Source organism: Stegastes partitus, unplaced genomic scaffold (genome assembly GCF_000690725.1).
Source record: "Stegastes partitus isolate 25-593 unplaced genomic scaffold, Stegastes_partitus-1.0.2 Scaffold1207, whole genome shotgun sequence".
Classification (NCBI taxonomy): domain Eukaryota; kingdom Metazoa; phylum Chordata; class Actinopteri; family Pomacentridae; genus Stegastes; species Stegastes partitus.
The window spans coordinates 161,521-185,038 of NW_007578938.1; the positions used below are offsets into that span (position 1 = coordinate 161,521).

Sequence of the window (23,518 nt, forward strand, 5' to 3'; positions counted from 1 at the left end):
TTTTTAGTTGAATACATGGCTTTAGACTGGCGCTTCACCTTGACGTCTCCTATGATGAATTGGGTTACATCTAATTTACATACTAATTAATATGCAGATTATTTTCTCAATAATTTGAAGAGAAATGTGATCACGGTTTCCCAAATCCTAAGGTAGCTTATACTAACACTGAAATTCATACCTCTCAGACCCAAAATATTCAGTTTATTCACACATGACAGACAAAAGCAGCATAGTCACAGTTAAAAATCTGGTTACACGGAAACAGGTATTTGAAAAAAAAAAAAGACTAAATCGTATTTTTTTTTTTGTTTTTGTTTTTTCTTGACTGATTGATTAATCAGTCAAGTGGGTCAGCTCTAATGGCTTTTTAAAAAATAACTAAACTACTAAGGTATATATTGTTCTTAAAACCTGCAAATACAAAATTCTAATCTTTGAGCGTTCTGTACAGCTGACAGTTTTGAACAAATATTAACATACACACGCATAGACACACCAATATCTACACAAACTGAAAATAACCAAGCTAACCAGCATCACAGGAGTGATCTAGCTGGTGTGTTGCAGGGCACACTGCTAGGCAACCAGCTGACCTAAATAGCACTCATTACGTCACCACCAGTGACAGTTGTAGTAGCCACAGTGTGACTGCTGTGACCTCTAGTGTAATGTCACTGATGGGATGTTGGCCTTGGGAGGGGGATCGGTTTAAGAAAAAAAGAGGGGGAAAAAAAGCAGTATTTGAGAGAGTTGTGATTGTGTGAATGAAGTGAGTGAGAGAAATTACAGGGAGGAGGACTGCAGAATATGTGTGGTTGTGAGTCTGTGTTGTTGATGGGGGACCAACAAGCTGGTAGGCTGGTTGCTGCTGGGCTGTGGGATTAAGTAGGCTTGTCTGGCTGTGGGTGGTGGTGGGAGGAAGGGGAGGGGAGTGTTATTGTGGAAGACCGTGGGTGACAGGAGAAGGGGATGGAAGATGACGGGATAGGGGTGAGTTAAAGAGCCTGGATCTGACTCGGATGCAGGAAGTGCAGGTGTATAAGAATCTGCAGGTGAGACGTAAAAAACCAAAACAGGAGAAGATATTAGAGATGGAAAGTCGGGAGTCAGGCACAGAAGACTCAGAGGGTGTTGGTGTCTAAAGGCGGTGCTGTTGTTACCGGAAGCTCTGCCAACCCATCCAACCACAGACGCACAACAGATGCAGCCTCAAAGATGGATTATTTGACATGAACGTGGATCATCCCACGACATGTCGCTCGGCTTCTGACCTTTCCACCCATCCCCCCTCCCCCCACCACAAAAGAGTGGGCTGGCTGCCCCAGTCTGAGCATGTGGGTGGGTGTGTGCCAATGCATACAAGAGCAGCTATGAGTGGCAATGCATGCATTAGTGCCTGGAGATCTGACGATGAAGCCGGCCTGTTTCGTGAGACTATGCAAGAGACAAGCCTTGTCATGAGGCAGAATCAAAGATCAAAGACGGAACAGGTGGTCACATTATGACCTGTGCCTCAGTGGGTTTTCCTAAAATCCAAGCTTGCAGTCATGCCTGCATGTTGTAAATGTTCGAGTAAATAGTCCCCTGAGTCAGTGTACATTGGGGATGAGTAAAGCCACGGACTAGCCTGGTTTCCCACAGACCATCCCAGTCTGTGATTAGCTGGATTAAGTGACAGCTGCCCAAATGGTTGGAACAAGATAGATGGATGGGCAGGGGGATAAAGGGGAGGAGTGGGGGAGGGAAGGGGGAAAGGCTACTGAACAAAGACCCTTGTCCCAACACCGTAACTCACCCCCATTCCAATCAAAACCATTGTCCATGAAGAGACACAGTCAGCACGAGGACAATTAGTGTCAGCATGTGTGCTACTGAGCCTGAGCAGGACAGTTGTATTGGTGAAGTCAAAACAAGCTGCTGGTGGTTCTTGTACAAGTCCTGAACTTATATCCAACTGTGCCTCTTACTGAGAAAATATTCCCTCATTTTATTAACCGGCCCTTTTTCTACAGTCAGCCCACTCATCAGTTACATTTGACAGTTTGAAATAGTTTATCCGAGACTACGAAGAATCCTCTGTCAGTCAAATCTCCAAAATCCTACCCGACCCTTCCCCTAATGGATTAGAGGATTTACTTAGAGAAATCCTAGTTTTCAAGTCAAGAAGGGGGGCATGGGGAAAAAAAAGGATGTTTATGTGCCATGCACTCAGTGAATCTGCATTTGCTTCATGTAATGATGCAACACACAAGTGCCATCTCTGCACCGCATCGCTTTAAACATTTTTATTCAGGTGGTCATTCAAACTCTTCACAATGGGCCGCACTTGTGAAGGCAGATGATATGGTGGGGATGTCTGGGGAGAGCCACAGGTGTAGGTTCCCACGCCAGATGAGGGGTGGATGGGTGAGTGGAAGGTGGCTGTTGAAATAAAAAAGGGACAGGGAACAGAGAGAGGTGGCAGTGGGAAGTGGAAGCCGGGGCAGGTTGGGGTCACTAAGCATGGGATCTGCACACTTCTTTTTCAAAAGAGGGGTCAGCCCTCTGCATGTGGGGCGATGTGCGTGTTTGCATTCGAAGAATACTAAGAATGTGAGATCCAGGCCTGGTGTGTAATCCCATGCAAGATCCCAGTCTGCCAACAATTCAGTATCACTGGAGGGGAGTGTCCGCGTTGTTGGTCTGAGCTGTGATTGACTCATTTCTGCCTCATGGGGAAGACAGAGATTTCAAATGTTGATTGAGCTTTGAGAATTATTCTCAGTAGCCGTTTTGATGTCGTTTGTGGATGAGATTCACAGACTAGCACTACCTATGAAAACAGTGCCTGTGACCTTGAGCTATTTCTGTTTCCCATGTCATGTAGAGGTGACCTGAATGCCCACCTCCATGTTCCCAGCTCCTCCACAGGGAGTTCCACTGACATCTCCTGATTTATTGCCTTCTGATGGGACATGAGGTCATCACAATTCATCCCGTGGCCAGTAATCGCTGCATGTAATCTTCATTAATCTGTGATGTCAATCCCAGCTTTTGGTTTTACTAGGGCTGACTTTACGCTATTCCAGCAAGGGCATCGAGCTGTACCAAGGAGGAAGAACCAGTGGATACAACACCATGTGATGCTTCTACTACCCTTTTCTGACAGTGATCTTGGGAAGAACTGGCAAAAACTGGTTTAGTAAATGTGGTGCTCCATCAGCTTTAATTGGCAATAATTGATGGTTGTCTATAAAATAACAGAATGAAAAATAGGCCCACAAATTATATTAATTAACCCTGGGATGTCCTACTGCATTTATTATTGTAATTAGTCCAACTGTGAATGAAATAACTTGGTGTTATTATCTACTAATGATACTGAGAGTTATTAATGCACAGAACAGGCTAAATGTCACAAAGTCTAGACACCTTCTGAAAGCGCAATCATGGCGGTTTCCAAAGGGAGGGGAGCTTGTCACGGTCTGGGGGTTGGGAGAGCAGCTTCTCAAGGGTAATACTTAGAAAAAGTGGATGCAAGCTGAATCAGCTTCCCATCACTTCTGCTGGGAGCATGAACTCGAATGGAAATCTCTCTTGGTCTAGCTATTCAATCTGTTCAGAGGAAAGGATCAAAGACCTCCAGTGGCAAAATCCTCACATATGTGGTGATGACGTTGGCAGGCAGAGAACAACAAGTTGGACGGTGTTTGACCCCTTGTGACTTTTGCATTGAACATTGCTGTATTTTGCTTGTCGCAGGATTCCTGGCAGATATTACTGGAGCTCAAAGATAATCTATCAAAGGACATTCTTATTCAGACATATGAGAATATTAGGAAGTAGGCAGAGATAGCTGGTTAAGGTGAAGGTGGGGTCTGGGAAAGCATTTTAAAACACGACTGCTTAATATTAAGGTTAAAGTGGGGAAAAACATATATTGGCGAGGAAATAATGTATTCCTGAGCTTTGAGGACTTTAAAGGACTTTACAGTGTGAGAGCTGGAACCTTTTCTGACCCAGTCTGACTCCACAGATGTGGACTGTGGGTAGAAGTCTGCCATTGGCCAAGTATTTCACAAATGCTACCTGCATGTAACAGTTTTCAAAATCCCTAGTAAACACTGAAAATGGCAAATCTTGATAAAGATTTGATACGCAGTCAGGCATGGTTCTTTAGCTATAAAGATCAAGAATATCAGGCTGTCAAACAAGGACGTCCTCGCATATTTGCCCACCAGCTATGGAAAAAGCAGAATTTCCATGCAAGTTCTACCAAATTAACACCTCTACAGATCAGTCAATTCAGCCAACTAATCCATGCAGATGAAAACATCCCATTTACAGCTGTGGTGTAAAGTGCCAAAGCATTAAAGCTCACAAATCACATAATACGACATAAGTGAATTTCATCGTTTTGTCTGTTCAGGAGGAGAAGAAGGCAAGCCTTTAACAACATCAGACAATATCAGTAGACGAGTTAAGTAACATTTAGTCTTTGTAGATCTTTGTAGCTGATTATGATTACATGTGTGGTTAAGGGAGCAGATTACAGACAGTCACATCTCTCTGGGTAGAGAGGTGGAGGGCTATGAGTTCTGCACGCAAGTTGCTTGCCAGAGTCATGTGCCAAGAGATGTCGCACTGAAGGCAAGGCATTTGGCTGGCTGGTGTATACCGGCTGTGCACACACACACACGGCCCATTGAGCATGCTGCTACTATGCCAACAGGGTCATTACCCATGCATTTCCAATACAACAAACCCCTCCCCTCCTAGTGTTAATTAGCCAGCATGATCCAAGATGTGGCAACACGTAAAACAAACACCGACACATGCACATATGCATAGAAAGGCTAAATGAGTTCATAGATGTCACTGACAGGTTTACAATGACTCAAAAACACACTGAAAGCTACGAGGTGGGTAAAGTTGGGGAACAAAATGATGCTTCCAACACTTAAACAGGATTCACTCATGTTATATATGTTTTGTTTTCAAAAGATAAAATGCTTGTACAATAGTGCATCAGAACATGGCTGCATCTCATCTGAAAATCCAAGTCTCACAAGGCCGACAGTCACAACCAATAAACTAAAATCGCTCTTTACACTTCATCATCATGTGTGCTGAGACGCATGTGGCAAACAACTTTAAGGCTTCAAACAATCGGGTTAAAGCTCAATTATCCAGAACTCTTGGATATTTGTTAATTACTTCCTCTGGTGTTAATTTGCCTTAAGAAGTCTTAGAGCTACTACGGCAATAAGCATGCTTCACAAACATTAAGAGGCTAATTCCTGATCCACAGCAACAGGGCGCCTGACTGGAGAGCAGTACAGCACCGCCTCCAGCCTGGCGCCATTATCATTTCAAACAGGTTCAACAGTACAGTGACAATTTAACTGCCCATGTAATGACATGCTTTAATTACCCCCACACAGAGCTCCTAGCACCTGCATTCATTTAACAAGATGCAGGGGACGCAGTGGGCCACGGCAACACGCATGTACAGTGTTCTCATGCTTCAATATCATTTGAAATACAAACATGCAGTGACACACAAGTCACTGCTATACTTCTCTTTTGCACCTACCATTTGTACATGTGTTAACAGCAGCCCACTGTTGTGCTCTAATCTAAATATTTAATTAAAATCATTTAAGTCTATATTTGAAAGTTCACCAAAAAATAAACAGTTCGCACTAACTAGAGTCTGCAAAAGAACAAAAAATTGTGCACTCCTTGGCCAAACTGTGACGGCATTAGTGACATAGCTGTGGCCAAGAGTCATGTGACTAAAATTCAAGGACTACTCAGATAAACTGGGTTGAACTGCAGGCTGTTTACACATATATGACAGAAGACAAGGCTGGAAATAAATGTAAAATGTAAGTAGTAAAATATTCATGACATAGATTATCATGTTAATTCTATTTTTGTGACATATATAATAAACTTAAATTTTTCTCCTTTTTTATGATGACAATGTGTTCCTGCCCAAAATCCATTTTTTAAGTTCTCTCTACCTCTAACCATGGCAGATCTGTTTTCACAGAGGTGTAGAACATTACATTGCAGTGAAAAGTGAGCCCACAGTGAGTGAAAATGTGACGCGAGCCCAGAAACTGCTAAGAGTTCAGAGGGTTTAAAGTTGCTTTTGTAGTATAGTGCCTTTTGAAACTGCACCTTTCAATCTACATCTGTGGTTCCATCTGACTTCACATCCATTCACTCACAAGGGATCTTTTGTGCCATCATGCTGACGTTTATTGATTGTTCACACCAGTTAGAGTCTGGCGACATGTTGCACTGAATGCAACAATAAAGAGAGACACTTAACTTTTAATGTGCAATCACTAAAAAATGTTACATAACACATAAAAAATATGCAATAAATGTGCAAAATACTCACTGGATGTGATAAATTTGCTTTTCAGCACTATTTAAAACTTATACATACGCTGGAGGAAAATGTACGTTGTATAGTCACAGTTGCTGCCTGATGTAAAAACACAAAAACAGTTTAATTTTGATCGGAGATACAGTAAACAAACACTGAGTGGAGCTTCTTTGTGTGTCCCATGAGTTCAGACCCACTAGAGGCCTCTCAGGCCTCACAGGAATACCTGCAACATTACAACAAATGGACTCATGCCTTTAGCACACAGCACTTATGCAAAATCCTCCAATTACAAGCATGTTTTTTATCTCCATTGTCTTTAAAAGTGTGTTAAAATGTGTTCATCAGTCACACAGTGGGCGTGACTGCTGTCTGCAGAGGACGCGATACTACAGGCAGTTAGAATGTGCACGTCAACAGTTTAAACTATCATAGTCCTCAATTTCATATAAATTACCAATTTCATATTATTTATATTTCATACCATATAAATAATAGGAACATACTGTACATTTACTATGGAAAAAAAAAACACAATCCTGTGCAATTTCATGTGTCTGCCCACGTGGCATCATCTGTACATAAGGCACTCCTGATCCTGTTGGAAATGTCTCCATGACAGCCTATAAACGATTTGAATGGTGGCTTACACATTCAAAAATGATAAAGCTGCTTGGCCCATGACTGGCCATTCACAGTGCAGTGGTTTACGCAAACTGTGGTTAACTCCGAGGCACCAACCTGGGCGAGAATAATGAGTGTATTTTCATACATTGTGGCTGTAGGATGTGTCTTGTCCATTTTGGTTTGGCAGACAAGACCAAGGCGGCAGCGTGGACACAGCCACGGTGGCTCCATTTAAAATGAAACATGCCATGATTATTGTGCTTAGATAGTACAGCTGCAATGATTAATCGATTAGTGATCAACTATTCACCAGCTATTTTGATAAACAATTAATGAGCAATGTTTTAAGGAAATAAAATCTAAATTCTCAGATTCCAGCTGCTTACGAGTGAACATTTTTTTCCCCTATGTTACAGTGAACTGATATCTTTTGGTTGTGGCCAAAACAAGACAGTTAAGGAAGTTATCTTTGGCTTTGGGAAACAATGAGGGACGTTTCCCCTCTTTACTGGCATTTTGTAGACCACAAAAATATTCAGAAAATAATCTATACAACAAATAGTAGTAGCCATATCTGACAGTAACCATCATCACTACCATTTAGCCACCCTGTCATCATGACAGACCGGTTAGAGATCATGAAAGCTTCACTATACTTTAAACTGAAGCGTCTGTTGGACATCGGTGACACCTGAGGCTGTTTGTCAGATTTTGCAAAGTTTCATCAAGAGGCACACAAAAGCTTTACACAACATTTTTCATGTTTTCTACTACACCTATAGCCAGACTCTCATTATAAAAGCCAGAATCTGCACCACCTCACCTTTAAACAACTGTTGATCTCAATGAAATTTGAGATATATTTTGGTCGCGCTGCTTCAGTTTATCTAGGTAAGGAGGACAGTACAAGAGGGACACTGGTGCATTTTGGCACAGAGAGAAAAATGTCCAAATTTAGTAGAAAGCCAGTGGAACAGCCAACACGCCACAGAAAGTCCAAGTCATAAACAGCTAAAACAAAAAGGGATTTAATTCAGTGTTGACTTGAAACTACTTCTAGCAAGTAATGAAGCTTGACCTCAACAAAACAACCGATTCACTGATCCAACCGAAGATTCGGCAAACTGTTTTTTTAAACAAATTGTAACATCTCTACCTCCTTGAGGCACTGAGGAAGAAAACAGCCGTTAAATAATTATGGAGAAGCTGTTATTTCCTACTTGTACACGCTGTACCTTGTGTGAAATCACAGAATGAACAAAACAAAGTGTTCTCTGAGGAAACCCCTGCTCCCTCCTCCCCGACATCAACACACATCCATTTAATATTAAGAATGTAGTCCGAGTCCAACGGTAATGACATGGGCATCTCCAGGGCAGCTGTCCAGACCACAGTCAACACTACACTGCATCTTTGTTAATGAGCAAGGCAGCAACACACATCTGTTCGACTTGTGATGACAGGCAATAGTACACAAGACTTACACGACATAAAATGTGCCGTGTCTGCAGGGACGAGAGCAAAGAGGTGAAGTGATGATTATTTCCTCCTTAGAACATCTTAGACTAAAGGCAAGTGGCAATAAACATGAGCTGGCTGATTAAACAGCTCTTGTATTAGCTTCTCTTTTTTTTTTGGTAGACTCAACACTTTAAATTTTAGATTCAGTTCTCATTCTAAGTCAGACATTACACACAGAATCAAATTACTGTCAAATTTGAGTAAAATTGTTCTTTTAAATTTGTGACATGAATGAGATGTGCTACATTTGTGTTGCCTTATATGAACAGTACAATAGGCTATAAACCCCATGTGCATAAATTACAATCCATATGTGTGCTACATGAGATAACAAGACAAAATGTCACCAACAGCACCAGACTATAAATAATTTCAGAGTGGAGAGCAATGTAACCTTTCAGGCATTTGAGCTATCGTGACATGTACAATGGCAAAAGCTAAACTAGAACTGTGTTTTATTCCTGACAGAGTAGAAATATAAAGAGTTTAATGTAAAATGCCTTTAAAGTGATTTAAAACATTAAATTGATATTAGAATTTTTTACAGGTGTACAATAGAGCGATTCGTAGGTGTAATTGGTTCAGAGATTTAATGCGTTTTTCGGTTCGAGTAACCCCAGATCTGTAACTGTAGAGGACGAGTTGAAAGACATTGAAATCATCTTGTCAGTGATGTTATTCTGAGAGCACACAAACTGTCACATCAGCATCACTGAAGCCCTTCACTATGAGGGATAGTCACAGTATCCCTGCTGCTTAAGTGGGGCCATAAAAAAATAAAAGCATCAAACATGGCTCTGAGGCGAGTCTCATGCCTTCAAAATGGACAGCATGCACTGCAGGATGGAAATGAACCGTACAAGTCAGTCATGAAAATACAGGGTTAGTTTCAATTACAATTCTACTGACACAGTCCTTGCCAACTTCTTGCTGGATGTTGGGTGTATTTCCTCAGACTGTCAGCTTCGCCACTGTGCTTACACATGAAACATACTATTGTGGACATGTACTTTCACCCACTGATGTAACTTCTTCAACTCAAAGACACCAAAAAGTGTCACTCAGAAGCAGTTCTTCCCCCAGTCCATCATTTCAACTATCCCATAAGACATGGTTGCACATGACAGAGAAAGTACAGTCACAGGCTGCTCTGCAAATTTAATGCTGCTAAGGTTGCAGCATGGGTTGCATTTCTTTAAATCAAAATATGAATTATCGCAGCTGCTACATTATCAAAGTGTCCCAGATGCTTACAACCAGCAGGGAGCAAACCCTTGAGGTGGTTGAGTTGTTAAGTCCTAGCCGATAAAACCATTATGCATCGGATGCAAACCACAATGAAACCACGTAATTACAACGCAAAGTATGGTGGCATAAACAAGCACCTCCGTGAATCTTAAACAGTAAGCAGCATGAGTTTGTTCCCTTGCTTATTTCTGCTGGTCTTTATCTAAAAAGAAAAAACAAATCTTTAAAAAGTATCACAGACTGAAAGCAAACATTGTATCATGATAAACTGACTGATACATTTAAAATATGTGAAAACAGGGAATTCTTACATACAACATTAAATCTATATTTAAAATTTTACAGTTTTGTTTTTCAAAAGTCTGCCAATGATACGAAGACAAATTTGTTCAGCGTACCTGCTGCTAAAATAATACATTTACTATAAACCTCTGTAGAACATACAAAGTCAAGGCAGTGAACCCATAGGTTGCATGTCCAAAATACAAATACGAGACCCTCTGCACCACTCAGAGAGCTCTTACAAAACGCTGTCGTTTCACCTTGGCAGCTCAGCCTGACTAGCTAATTGCATAATCAATACCGAGCTGAGCTGAATCACAGGTGAGACCCGTTGGAGTGGTTTTCCACGCAGCAGCCCTGGGACCAGAGGAGGATGGATGGGGGAGGGAGCCATGGAGAGGCAAGATAATTGTTTACTAGAGGCCTATGCAGCCGTCTCCTAGCAACAGCTCTGACAAGCTCCGTATCAGGTGTGGCTAACCATGGCAGCCTGCATTAGCCTTTGGCTCTGAGAGCGTGTGCGCATCCAAAATATAGCTAACTGCAGACTCGGGCAGAGGAGAGATGGAGGAGGACGGATGTACAGTATCTGAGCAGAAGTACACAAAGGAGCCACTATAAAACCTCTGTCCTGCCTCTTTCTCATATTAATCACTACACTGTCCCCCTGACATGAAGCTTAGTTCTAGCTTTCTGACCAGCAAAAACAGCAAGTGTTTGCATGGAGAACAACCAGAAACAACTGTGAAATAAGAAAAGTTAATGTGCTGTGCATTCATGAAAATGTACTAAATTCAGTCTTGGCCCAAATGATTATATACATACATCTTTGAATACTTGGTTAAAACCAACAGACTCCAGGTAGTCATTTGTTATCTGATGTCGCTGCATGCTTTCCAGCATCAAACTACAAACATAGCTGCTTGCAAAAGAGAGCATTCACTCGTGTTTAAGGAATCCAAAAATCAGAGATCAAAAGCTAGACTGCAATTGTGAATTTAGACAAAGAAAATAAGCAGTTTCCCTCCTTCTTAAAGTGTTGGGTGTCAAGAGATTGTATGTGTCCAATTAAGCGATTTCTGGTATTGGATTGGTTTGGGAAAAGTATATTAAGTGCTAGACGTAGCCTCAGTTTCCATTATTACATCTACTTCACGCAGCACCTGGCCAGGTGAGTGAAGGTGTACAAATGGACACGTTTTTTTTTTTCACTTACATCACATACATTGCGTGAATGAAACACCATGCCTCAAGGGGAAACTACTCCAAAGAGTGTATCCTTACCCCCATTTGTATAATTCATGCATTGAGACAGATCAGGGCGTCTGACCTTGACTTATTTCTTGTACAAGTAAGCCAAGCCCTTGTATTTTACCTGCTTGAACAAGTAGGAAAAGGCATGTAGAACAATGCCTGACAGTAGCACAAAATAAGTATTACAGCAACACTGTGTGCATTAATTGTACACGTGGCAGGGGAGCAAGCCAAAAGCATTCAAGAAGTTTGAATACGCTCCAGAAAAAACAACCTTCAGCATGTAGGTGCAGATTACCATGTGATTTAAATGTGAATGAGATCATCTGTACCTCCCACTGTTGGGATGGTCGGACATGTGAGGGAATGCATGAGCAGCAGACCAAACAAACCAACCTAGGACACACTTTACCCCTTGATCAGAGATACACTCCAGTTAAACCTCTATTTTCCTGCAAATATACTGTCTTGACTGTCTGTTCATATAGCACAATGTGAAATGATGACATTTACACCAAGTCTGCTCCAGTAACAACTGAGCTTCTTAATAAGATTGATGGCCGGTGTAGATGGACTACAGTTCTGGCTAACTACATGCATCCAGTTACTAGCAGAGTGAGAATGGAGGTCTGATACAAGTCCAGAGCAGATACAGTTACAAGGCAGGCTCACATCAAACGGACGTCCGGCTGATGTAGCTGGAGGGTGGAGAGAGGGAGACGCACAGAAATTCCACCAGCAATTTCATTAGCGATCAAATGGAAGTAAGATGTGTCTCTGAGCCTCGCTGTCTCTCCTGAAGTGCACACACAGCAGGGGCCAACAAACTGGAAACTCAATCAGATCGGCCAAACGAGGCCGTAATTTGGTCAGCTGCCTGCCGGACCGTGTTAATGTTTGACGTGGAGTTCAAATAGGCTCTGCTAATTTCTGATCAATTACGCACAAGCGCTGTTTCTTCAGGCAGTGGTTAAAATATTTTTGGAAAACACACTCGTATTATTTCCTATTTTAAGGTGATAAAATAATACTAATCTCATTGCTGTACATGAAGCACGGAACTGGAGCCACATGGTGATTAGCCTAGCGTAGCCTAGCTTAGCATTTCGACTAAACAAGGCAACTGGCCTGACTCTCTTACATTCAAAATTACACCTGCCAGCCCCTCAAACACCCAACATTTTATATTTCCTTTGCTTAATTTTTACAAACATGCAAAAACAGCTGTTATATTCGGTGGTATATTGTGATTTCTAAACAAATAAATGCTGTATATGCTAACCATAAAAATGTATTTATTTATTTATTTTAATTCAGATAATTCTGTTATTAGTGATTGTACAAACGGAACAACAAAAATATTTTGTGAGCTTCAAACGGTTCTTGTAGCCTTATTTTCAGTTGTGCTAATGCTAAAAACCAATAACAATCGGTCCTGAGCCTGGTTCTGCCGGAAGTTTCTTCCTATAAAAGGGGAATTTATTTCTTCTCACAGTCACCAAGAGCTGCTCAAAGGGAACCATTTGGATTAGTTTCTCTTTCTAATATGAAATTAATGTAATATTATCTTACTATGTCACATGTCCTAGCTCAGTATTTATGCTAAGCTAGGCTAACCATATCCTTACCCCAGCTGTGTACTGAATATTCCTTAAAATCTTAGCACATTGTTGCATCGACAGACAAAACAAAGACCAACAAATAAGAAAGAAATAAAAGGAAACAATATAAAGTATAAAACGCTGATCCAAATGTCAGTGCACATACAATGCGATCCTGAACTATAGGGACAAAGTGAGTGTAGGCTGTGCTCAGAGATGGCAGCAGCAACATCAGCACACAGACTCTGCACCGGCAGCTTGTAGGACCGGCCAAAGCTACACAATCCCTGGTAGATTTCCATAGAATGGATCAGCATCACGCAATCTGGTAAACTAGCCATCAGCGACTGCATCAGGCGTGCGTGATGATAACAGGACAGAGAAGAGAAGAGGCTGTGATGTCTGTCTCTTCACAGAAACAGCAGCCGTTCCCAGAAACACAGCCTGACTTCACTCCACTACACTCAGAGATGAGAAGAGCTCTTTGACAACTGACTTAAGAGCCAGTTGAGAAAATTAAAGGCGTCGGTGGGTATTTCACAACTCAGACTGTCAAGGTCAATTTGAAAATCACTTTCTTTATCAGACTATCTGGAAAAGTGGTTTGATAAGGGAAAACAAAACCCACACATGAACGGTTTGCACCCATGTGTGCTTTAGCAGCAGTAGCGCCGCTGAGTTCTGATTTAATTGATGAACATCTCTCCAATTGGACTAACTTGTACACACTTGCACAGTCATGCATGCCACAATTATGCCATGGGGTTCTCATAAGAATAACACATCTAGATTGCGTGTTTGACTTTGAACTACAACACACATCATTAAAAAGGCAACCCATGCTGCTTTTTACCGTTCCTATTAACATATCACAAGGTAGGAGTCAGAAAGTAAAATGATTTCTACGTGGTTTCATCTTCAGACTGTTGCCGATGTCTGCATGCGAGATGAGAGACGAGTTTAGTCCTCACTGATTTCCATGGGGCTCAAAGTGGGCAGTTGGCCAGATGACACAGCCAATAGTACACTGCATCTTTGTTTCTTCAGTGAGGAAAGCAACAACGCCACAGCCAGTGACCCCGCAGGCTTGTTGTGACATCTGGCACTGGAATAGTGCACCGTTATCAGCTGGGGGCACTTAACAGAAGGACAACACACCAGAATAGCCCTCTTCACCTCTGCCTCGAGGTGTCTGTCAAGGAGTCAAATAAGAGACTCTCAGTGGTTCATATTCTATGTGAACCAAGTGGATGAATCCAGGGTTGGCCTCAAAGAAAAGGCGAGCTCAGGTGGCAAACCACCTGATGGTCTAAACAATAGCCTCATGGTTATGTGTAAAATCACACCATTGTTATTTCTCCCTGAAGCTTACAAATGTTAGGAAAGACCACTTCTAATTTACTAAAGGTGCTGCTGTGAAGCGCTGCAAGAACCATGAAATTATGGGATACATAAAAACAATACCTGAATCAAACATGTGATGCAGTCAACAAATCTGTCGCTTTACCAGAATTAAGTTATTGGAATTTAACTTTCTACTACTCAATTTACCAAAAAGCCTTTCTTTATTATTAACCAATATGCTTGGTCTGTAAAATGCTCATCACTAGTGGTGACATTTTCACATTTCTGAATACCTGAAATCACAATTAAAACAACCTAGAACCACTCATTTTTGGACGGTCTTCTTAAAAAATGTGCTTAACCGTTTAATCGATCATCAAAGTTGTGGCAAATTACCTTTCATAGTCATTCTGTTGATGAGTTTTACAATGAATTAAGAAATTGTGGTCTAGAAATCAAGAATCAGAGGATTCTTTCAATTTTGCCTCAAAAATTACTCAAGCAGTGAATCCGTTGTTAAAACTGTTGCAGATTGTTTTTTATGTTGACCAGTGTAGCAGTTCCCTTCACAGCTTCATTTTCAAAGACAGTACAACATTACATTTTCTAAAGCAAGTAACAAAAGGTGCACTGAAACTCAACACTGCAGCAGCGACAACTACATGTTATCAAATAACTGAAAGTGTGTTACAGTCGAAGTGCTCAGGTTGTAATTTCACTGCATGCATTCCTTGTTCTCGTGCCTTGTTCATCAGCAATCATTCATTTGCAGTCACATGAGGTTAATTGCCCTGAAGGGGGCACCTGGCATCCACAGCAGGAGAGGATGCTGCAGGGTGCTGAGGGGAAAAAGAGAGGCATGAAAACCAGCCAGTGCACACCGGCTGCCTGCCCCGAGGCATCGTTCACTACAGCTGAACACGTATTTCAAACTGGCGTAATGTCACTCATTCATCATTACAACAGAGAACGAAGTGAAGCAGCCAACCAATACCTACATGCAGGCTGCAGCCCATTCTCCTGCACCTGGGAAAACTTTATAATGCAAAACTTGGACCTCTCATGGATGCAGTCATTTCAAAATGTTCTTTCTAGTACATTAAATTTACCTTTGTTTTTTGTAGCATTCCTCTTAATCATTCAACAAAACAAGCAGCGTGGGCCAATCTCAACATCTTAAAGCAAGTGTCACCTCATGGACTATAGTGTGCTACATTCGAACGAATGAATGAGCCTATTTATGAATTTGTGAATCAGCAAAATCCTGAGAAAAAAAAGCTTTGTCACAACCGTACTTCCACAGGAGAAGTAAGAGTTCCCCCCCACCAGGATCTACATACATCACAGCATTTCCCCCGGTCTGATCACCCCATCTTGGTCTTGGCAGGTGCGAGACTGGAACAAAGCCAATCCTCATATATCAGGGCAACTTTAAAAGATGACCCAGATGACACTGTGAAACACTGTAGCTGCAATCGGATCCTGGGGAAGCATGCAATCGTTTAGCCCTGATGTGTGTCAACTCTCATAAGGACAGGATGCTGCTAAACACCCCCATTTAATGAGGTCCACCTCCTCTGCAAAGACACGTGACCCGGGACCTTTCCAAAACTGTTAGGGAGAAATTTGGAACAAATATGAGAAATTGAAGTGCAGTTTATTAAGATAAAGCTGATAAAACTGCAACTTTCTTCCAGGTTCTTTGACTGACGTCTTAGCTTTTTGTACAGGAGGATGGCCGCAATTTGAGATGCAACAAGCAGTCATTTTATTCGCTTAAAAGAAACTACTTTGGTAATCTACTAATCATTTAAGTTATTTTACAAGCAACTTGATGGCTCAATGTTCTCAGATGTGAGAATTTGGGAACACTCTAGTAGATCTAATATGTTGGCAGGCTTCTGGACTATTGTTCAGACATCTGATGACTCCTTGTCTTATAGGATACTAATGGGCATGTTTTCACTGTTTCTATTTTAGTTAACCCAATATTCAACTCAACACCTGGCACTTTAATATCAAATTAAAACTGTTAGATGCAGTCCTTCCTGCAAAGAGAGAAACACATGAGCCAAATTCTAACCAAATCATCAAGGGCCCTGGTAGAAATTTGGCACCAGTGTGATGATTTAAAGTGCATCTTCTCTGCAGGTTCTTTGACTCACATCTCATACAGCGAAGCTTTCTGTACAGGGACACAATTTGAGCTACGATTTGCAATAATTTATTTGGCTGCACAAAAGAAAGTGAATCTGCAATTGATTTGATAAATTAAGTCATTTTACAAACAGAAATAATGACAAACTTGATGGATCCACATTGTTGAATGTGAGAAATAGCACATTTTGAGTGAGGATGTCCTGTTTCCTAGGATGTAGGGCATTTATCACTGTCTGATGCTCCACAGCCAGACAGTTAATCAAGACAATACCTCGCAGGTTAATCAGAAATGAAAGCAATTCTTAGATGCAGTCCTCCCTGCAAGGACGGATCAAATCTAATGGACGTCATTCTGAGAGGGACAACTTTGAAGCTGCTGTAGAGTACTGCATGTACAAGAGAGATGCGTCGCTGCAGGTGTGTATGCACACACACCAGGCGGTGAGGACTACACTGCACAAACGTTAACGATGCTCTCTTCAGATAAGGTCTCAAGGAACACAAGAGATCACACTCACCGGCCACGCAAACTGGAAGGGGATCAGAATCTTGCCGGCATCGTCGATCTTATTCGGGTTATTCTTGGCGCTCTTAAAAGAAAACATATTTCCACCGAGAACTTGCGTAGATCCAGCTCCGAACGTGCAGGAGCCGCTGGTGGTGACCTCCATCTGGTACTCCTTCAGGCACACTTTGAAGTAAGTGTCGCACTCGTCTCGAGTGCAGCGCAGGTCCTGGGAGCTCCTGGAGCCGTCGCAGCACTCCCCGTCCGCCAACTCGCCGTTTACATTCTCCACGGAGATCAGCTGCAGCTCGAAATAGCCGGTTGACTGGGACACCTAGAAACAACACGTTAAAAAAGCGCACTATTAAATATAGGCCCGTAGAAATCAGACCGCAGCAGCATTCTCTGCCGCTTAAATTCGGTGCGTAAAAGATGGACAAGTGTCCAAACAGTGCCTCATTCGCAGTTAAAACCATTATTTGGCTTTGCAGATTTGGGTGGATGAGCCAAAAAAAAAAAAATATTTGTTGCAGCATGAATGGAGCACGTGAACAGTTTGCATGCTGGGCTTTTTTTTTTTTTTAGACAATCAGGTTACTCTGAGAGCAAATTAACCGCTGCAGCAGCCAATTGATGCAATGCAACTTACAACTTGTTTGGCCTAATTCTCTCTCGCCCCCCCTCCAAAAAAAAAAAAAAAAAAAAAAAAAAACAAGAAACGCACAGGACTCCAAAATGGAGAGTAGCCTGTATCAGTTCTTTAGACTTCAATCTTGTCATGGTAACACGATCACATGCTCCACAGCTACGTAATTCAATTATCGATTAATGTGATGCGAATATGCAATGCCGGAGCAAATACATCTGCCCACGCCCACCAACTTTTCACTATGGTCATTTAAAACATTTATTTTTATTTAAAGCAGTGCAGATATTATTTATTAAATTAGAGCCCTCTTTTTTTTTTTTTTTTTTTTACCTCCGTCCATAACGTCAACAGCAGGCACACTATTGGGAAGCAATTCCTAATCCTGGTGCGATTCCACATGCCTCCGATTAATTAGAGTGACATAGAGGAGAGGGGGGGGAGAAGCGATAAGAAAAGACAAACAGCCGCGGACCCGGCGACTAGTTCCTCCTCTCCTGACATGCAAAAAAAACACAAATCTTCACATGCGTGTGTTCTCCGAGGCGTCCAGGTTTCACCGAGGCATTACATGTGTGAGCAGGCGGCGGATTGCAGCGCAGTGATGGTCCATGTACAGGAGTGTCCCTCCGTCAAATCTCTCCACACAGCAACTGAGATGTTTCGTAGCCACAGCCTGAGGAGAGGATGTCTGCTTTGATTGGCAGCTCCGCAAACCACTTACAAATTGGCCTGCGGGCAGTCTCTGAGCCAACCGGATTAAGGGGCGGACAATAGTATAATAACCCCCCCTCCTCCTCCTCCTCCCCTCCTTCCTCCCTCCCTCTCCACCCTCACCTCCACCCTCCTCCTCCCTCTCCGCCTCCTCCTCCTCCTCCCAAAACTTGAATTATCCTGGCTCTCTATTGAGCTTCATTTAGACAAACCGCATTACAGCGCGCAAACAAAGCAGGGGTCGACTTTAATTAAACGCAGCCGCACAGATATTATAATGAGCCGGGGCCATTAAGAGTTCTTTTCAAATTAGGACCTTATCGGCGCTGTATGGCGTTTAATTACAGTCCTAATTGGGCTCAGGGACAAATCTGGATCAGGCTGCTTGCATTCTGCCGTCAGGTGTCACTTCATTCAAAACACCGCGTTGCAATCTGTTCAGAAACTTTTACAAATAGTCCTGGAGATAAAACAAAATTAAAGAAAAAAAAAACAAACGAAAAAGGTTGATTTTTTTTTTATTTCTTACAATGGTGCTTAAGACTAGATATGTATTCACCTTTGTGATATGATATAGGAAGCCAAACAAACACCCTTCATCTGTATGTTTATGCAACATTAACGCCTATTAAAAGTAAAACTGCCCCACGACGCAGCAGTTTTCAGTCTGGACATTGCAGCAGTTTAGAGCGCCCTCTACTGGCCATGCAACACTGACCAGCTTCCATGGAGAAATGAAACCTGCAGCATCACACATGCTGCAATGTCCTCCGCATTTCTTAGATTTAACATAGATTTTGAATTTTAAAAAAACACTCATGATGCAGAACATTTCCCTTTCAGCTACTTTGACACAGTCTGCTTTGCTCTTGTACCAAAATTCTTCCTGTTATTTGCTTTGAACAAAGCATTTCAGACTGTAGCTGCCAAAGCTACAAGTACCTTTCCTTTTTCTACCCTCAGCTCTACATACAAGCATGTACACTGAAACAGACATTTGCACAAGCATCCATGCCTGTCTTAGTTTAGAATATTTGCATCACCTGACAGTCGTTCAGGTGATGTGGTCCCTGCTGATAGATTCTCTGTGTTTTGTTTCATGTTTTTTAGCCTTATTAACCTGTAATAAGCATTTCTCAAAGCATGCTGAATAGAATAGCACTTGATCTTTTGTTCTCTTTCTACTCCAGAAGTAAATGATGATTACATTTCTTAGGTAAGTTGGAAGCAATCTCTGCTTGAAGTGGACTTAAAGCGCTCCAAAATGTGAAATACTGTATTAAAAGCTGTGAATAATGTGTGGTTTTTGGACTGAAACATAGAAAATCAAAGGTATTATGCCTTAGCTTTCACATTCTACTCCCCTAATGCCACAGTCCGGTGACATATTGACTAAATGTTGACACCTGCCAAATAAGTGTCAGTCTGAGTGACAAACCGCTGTACTAATATTCATTGAACAGACATTTTTACATCTTCCCTACAGCCAGATATGACATATTTTGAACTCCATTCTTCAATTAGCATTAGCCACACCTCGGCATTAATTTTGTAGTTTCCTGTCAGCATAACAAAAGACAGACACTGAAACACTCCATTCAGGCTGCATATAGCATCCATGTCTACTAGTTTGGTCATTTTTTAAATTTTTTACGCTTTATATTGTTTTGACATTTGTCATTAAGTAACTTGCTGGCTAATATTCCTGTATACTAATCTAACAATATATTCCATTAGGCAGCTTTGCATCAATTGAATTTCCCTTCTGGGATAAATAAAGTATTTTTCATTTCATTTCATTCATTTCATCAGACAGTAACAGTGGCTAGTGTTACAATGCAAATCTATGCTCCCCAAAACTAACACATTTTTGCTTCAGGTAGAAATTTAACATTCTACAAGCAGCCATCCCACCCTCAGTGTGACCACAAGAACGAGAAGCTGCCAGTCAAAGAGAATGTGACAGCAGCCCCCCCTTCCTTCCTCCATGTCACCGTCTCCTTCTCATCAGGCGACTGCCAGTCCGTCAGATAGGCCTTGAAGGAGGCCGCCGATATCCTCAGCCGCTGCAGCCGCTTTGACTGGTGCATTTCACACGCTGTCAAAGTGCATGTGAGTGCCTTAAGTTGGGTCACACTTAGTAAAGGGCCTTGGGTGGTGAAAGAACAATGTGTAGGGGTATATATGCATGTCCTGTACGCTGGCTGACACATATCGGTTAAGTCAGTGAACAACTGTGGACCAAACTGGTATTTCCGCACCTTTTGGATGCGTTACATGAAATTTTGCAAGAATTTCATGAAAATCCCTAGCGTGGTGTGGTATTCAGTGTTAAGTACTGAATGACAAGAACTGGATGAATTGAACTGGTAAATAAATTCCTGTTCCCCACAGGATTAAATATATTGGTGTTCCATCAACTTTTAAACTAGCACCCACAATTTGGTTTATGAGTAAACACCTGCAAGACTAGTTGCAGCACCATCAGCCTCTGCTGTACCTGGTGTTCAGTGTTGCTTAACTAACATGGTGAACGTTACACCTGCTAAACATCAGTGCTGCATGTTAGCACGCTTGTGTTAACATTTAGCTCAAAGCACAAAACTGCAGCCGCACAGAACGGTTACTGTAGCTCTAGTCTTGTTAACGTCCCCTTTCAATGTGCTTGAATGAAGGCTCGTAACCAATTTCCCGTGCCATGCATTAACAATGTTGTCATGCCCATATTAGCATTCAGCACTTCAGTACCCAGAACCGTTTCCATGTCAAGGTGGAAATGCCTCTGTAAAAGCATTTAGACCTTAATGATTCACTAATATGAGCGTCTCCATTGAAAGCGTGACTAATGAAATTTGTTAAGCATCTCTTTAAGCCTGAGTGATCCACTAGAGGAAGCTGCTACATTTTATTTTTAAATAGAAATTATCTACAAAAAAAAAAAGGAGCTGTATCTGAAAATCAGATCTGAGCAACGAGAGAAAATATATGAAATCATTTTAGGCTGTTTTATGAAGCCCTGCTTTATCACATCAGTCATGGATAATATCTATAATGCTATAAAAGACTAATATTAGCACCGAACTGATGCATCTCCCGAATTCTAACACCTACCAGAGGGCCTCGGGCGCTGTGTGCTTACCATGTCTTCCTGTTTGCATAGACCACATGCATGTGTGTGAGGCACAGAGAGAGGAGTGTGTGTGCAGGAGGAGAAAGGATTATGAGTGGGAGCGCTGTGGGGGGTTTGCCAGCCTCCAGGGGGGAGGTGAAGTGGATTTCTTCTCTCATCCATTTTTCATGGCTTTTCTCCTTTCAGATCTCCAGTCTCTGTACATACGGCTGACGGGTCGATTCTCTTTTATCTTTAAGCATCTTTTGGGGACTCTCTGTGTGTGTCTGGTGGCGTTTGGGGGGGGAGTTGATGGAGGCGGGATGGGTCAAGGTTGAGACATGCTGTTTTTCATCAAGCTCTAATGACTATCTCACCACACTGGTGACTTGGATGATGCTCATTTAATTGAGGTGGGCAGCTCCAGTATCTTTCTCTGATGCTCGCAGGACAGTGGCTTAAATATTCAGCGAGATCTATGTTTTCTACAGTGCAGATGGCTTCATCTCCGAGGAATATTATAGAGGTCAGTCCACATGGACCATATATAAACAGCACTGTTTAATGGCCGTTTATTTCCCTTGTGGCGTAATTCAAACACATATGTCTTTTATACATCTTGCTGAATAATTAATAACCTCTGTTTTGACCTCTAAAGTTCAGCATCATTGACCAAACTTGTTTCCTGGCCATCACCCGTCCCCCTGAGTAACCTTTAACTGGCATAAGGAATTTCAATATTCACATTTTAGAGAGGCAATCATTCAGCGCCAAATACTGGCATAATAATAGTGCTTTGTTCTCTTTTTGTGCTCGAGTGTGACATCTTTTTAGCCTTCATAGGATAAATGTGTAAATGCTTACTCTTACCTTATATTCGAACAAAGATATTTAACCCTGAAAATGTAATGTAGTTGTGTTTTCAAACAGGAAATTTATTATTTCTATTCCCAACAAGGTACTCTGAACAAATCTTACCAAAACTGGAAAAAACCATCTTATAGACCCTACAGTGTTTTTTTGTTTGTTTGTTTGTTTGTTTTTGTAAATGTAAATGGAATTTCTCACTCCATAATCTTTGTAACGTCCTGCCTTGCTACATGACCTGTAAAGGTAACACCATCTGGGAGCAAGAGATGGGAAAGCTAAGTTGGTAGCCAGTATTGAGCCTTAAACATCAGAATTCTACGTCCGCTGCCCTTTAAACGATTGTAGGCATCTGTCAGTGCAGATAAATGAAAGCCTTCTCCCTCACAGGCCATTTTTACACACCTTACATCCCTTAATATTCAAATGAAAAATGTCTTGTAGTTACAGTTTGAGTTGTGCATATAAGCTGAAAGAAAAAGAAATTAACCCTGGTTTAGATTTTGGACAAAAGAATGGGGAAACCACTAAGCACTGTACAAAAGCTAGCAGAGGAATGTAGCCCTTCCAGCACACTGACTGTCATAAAACACTACATGGCAGGTATGTAAATGCTAGTGAGTACAGCCTTAAAAATAAATAAACTACCTTGTCAGCTGAAAGCTTGCTGGCAAGTTACAATACAGGAGCAGTAATGAGGGGTGTAGCACTAGCATAAAGCACTAGCACAATGGAGACAGTCAGAGCTGAGCGACACAAAATAAACTGCTGAATGAAAAACTGGAGAAGCTGACAACCTCCAGCTGTGACATTCTGTAACTAAGATATTCATTGTTTTGAAGAAACTACTTTGTATATTTGCTAGCTTCACTAGACATTGTTACAAGCCAGCTAGATACATTGAGCTAGCTTGTCTAATTCTTCTAATTTGCTAATTAGCTCTGGCCATCTTGATAAGCTAGTTAAATAGCTCACCAAGGTTGCATTATAGACTAACACACACATATTTAGCCCTGATTAAGGGACAATCCCCTCAACCGAGACATCAGGCTCAAACACTTTGTTAAAGAAGGGGAGAGGATCATACAAACTCACTGGGTTAGTACCATTTAGGGTGGAAAAAAACAAATACCAAACACCAAAAACATGATGTACTCAGATTCACTTAAAAGACATTCAATAGCCTGAAAACTTAACCACCCTGCCCCCAGACTTGCTTAGAACTAAGAGCCATGTTTCCATGGTAACAGTCAGT

The 23,518-nt window shown here is 41.6% G+C and overlaps 1 protein-coding gene across 1 annotated transcript in view; it reads right to left on the minus strand.

The window, feature by feature from the left end:
* Positions 1 to 18,216, minus strand: part of jag2b (jagged canonical Notch ligand 2b) — a 52,492-nt gene extending 34,276 nt beyond the window's left edge. The window contains exons 1-2 of the mRNA XM_008297299.1: positions 17,907 to 18,216; positions 16,941 to 17,261 (exon numbers count right to left, since the gene is read on the minus strand). Coding sequence (XP_008295521.1) covers positions 16,941 to 17,261; positions 17,907 to 17,975 — 390 coding nt within the window. The 5' untranslated portion in view covers positions 17,976 to 18,216. The remainder of the gene's footprint in view (positions 1 to 16,940; positions 17,262 to 17,906) is intronic.
* Between the last annotated feature and the right edge of the window lie 5,302 nt (positions 18,217 to 23,518).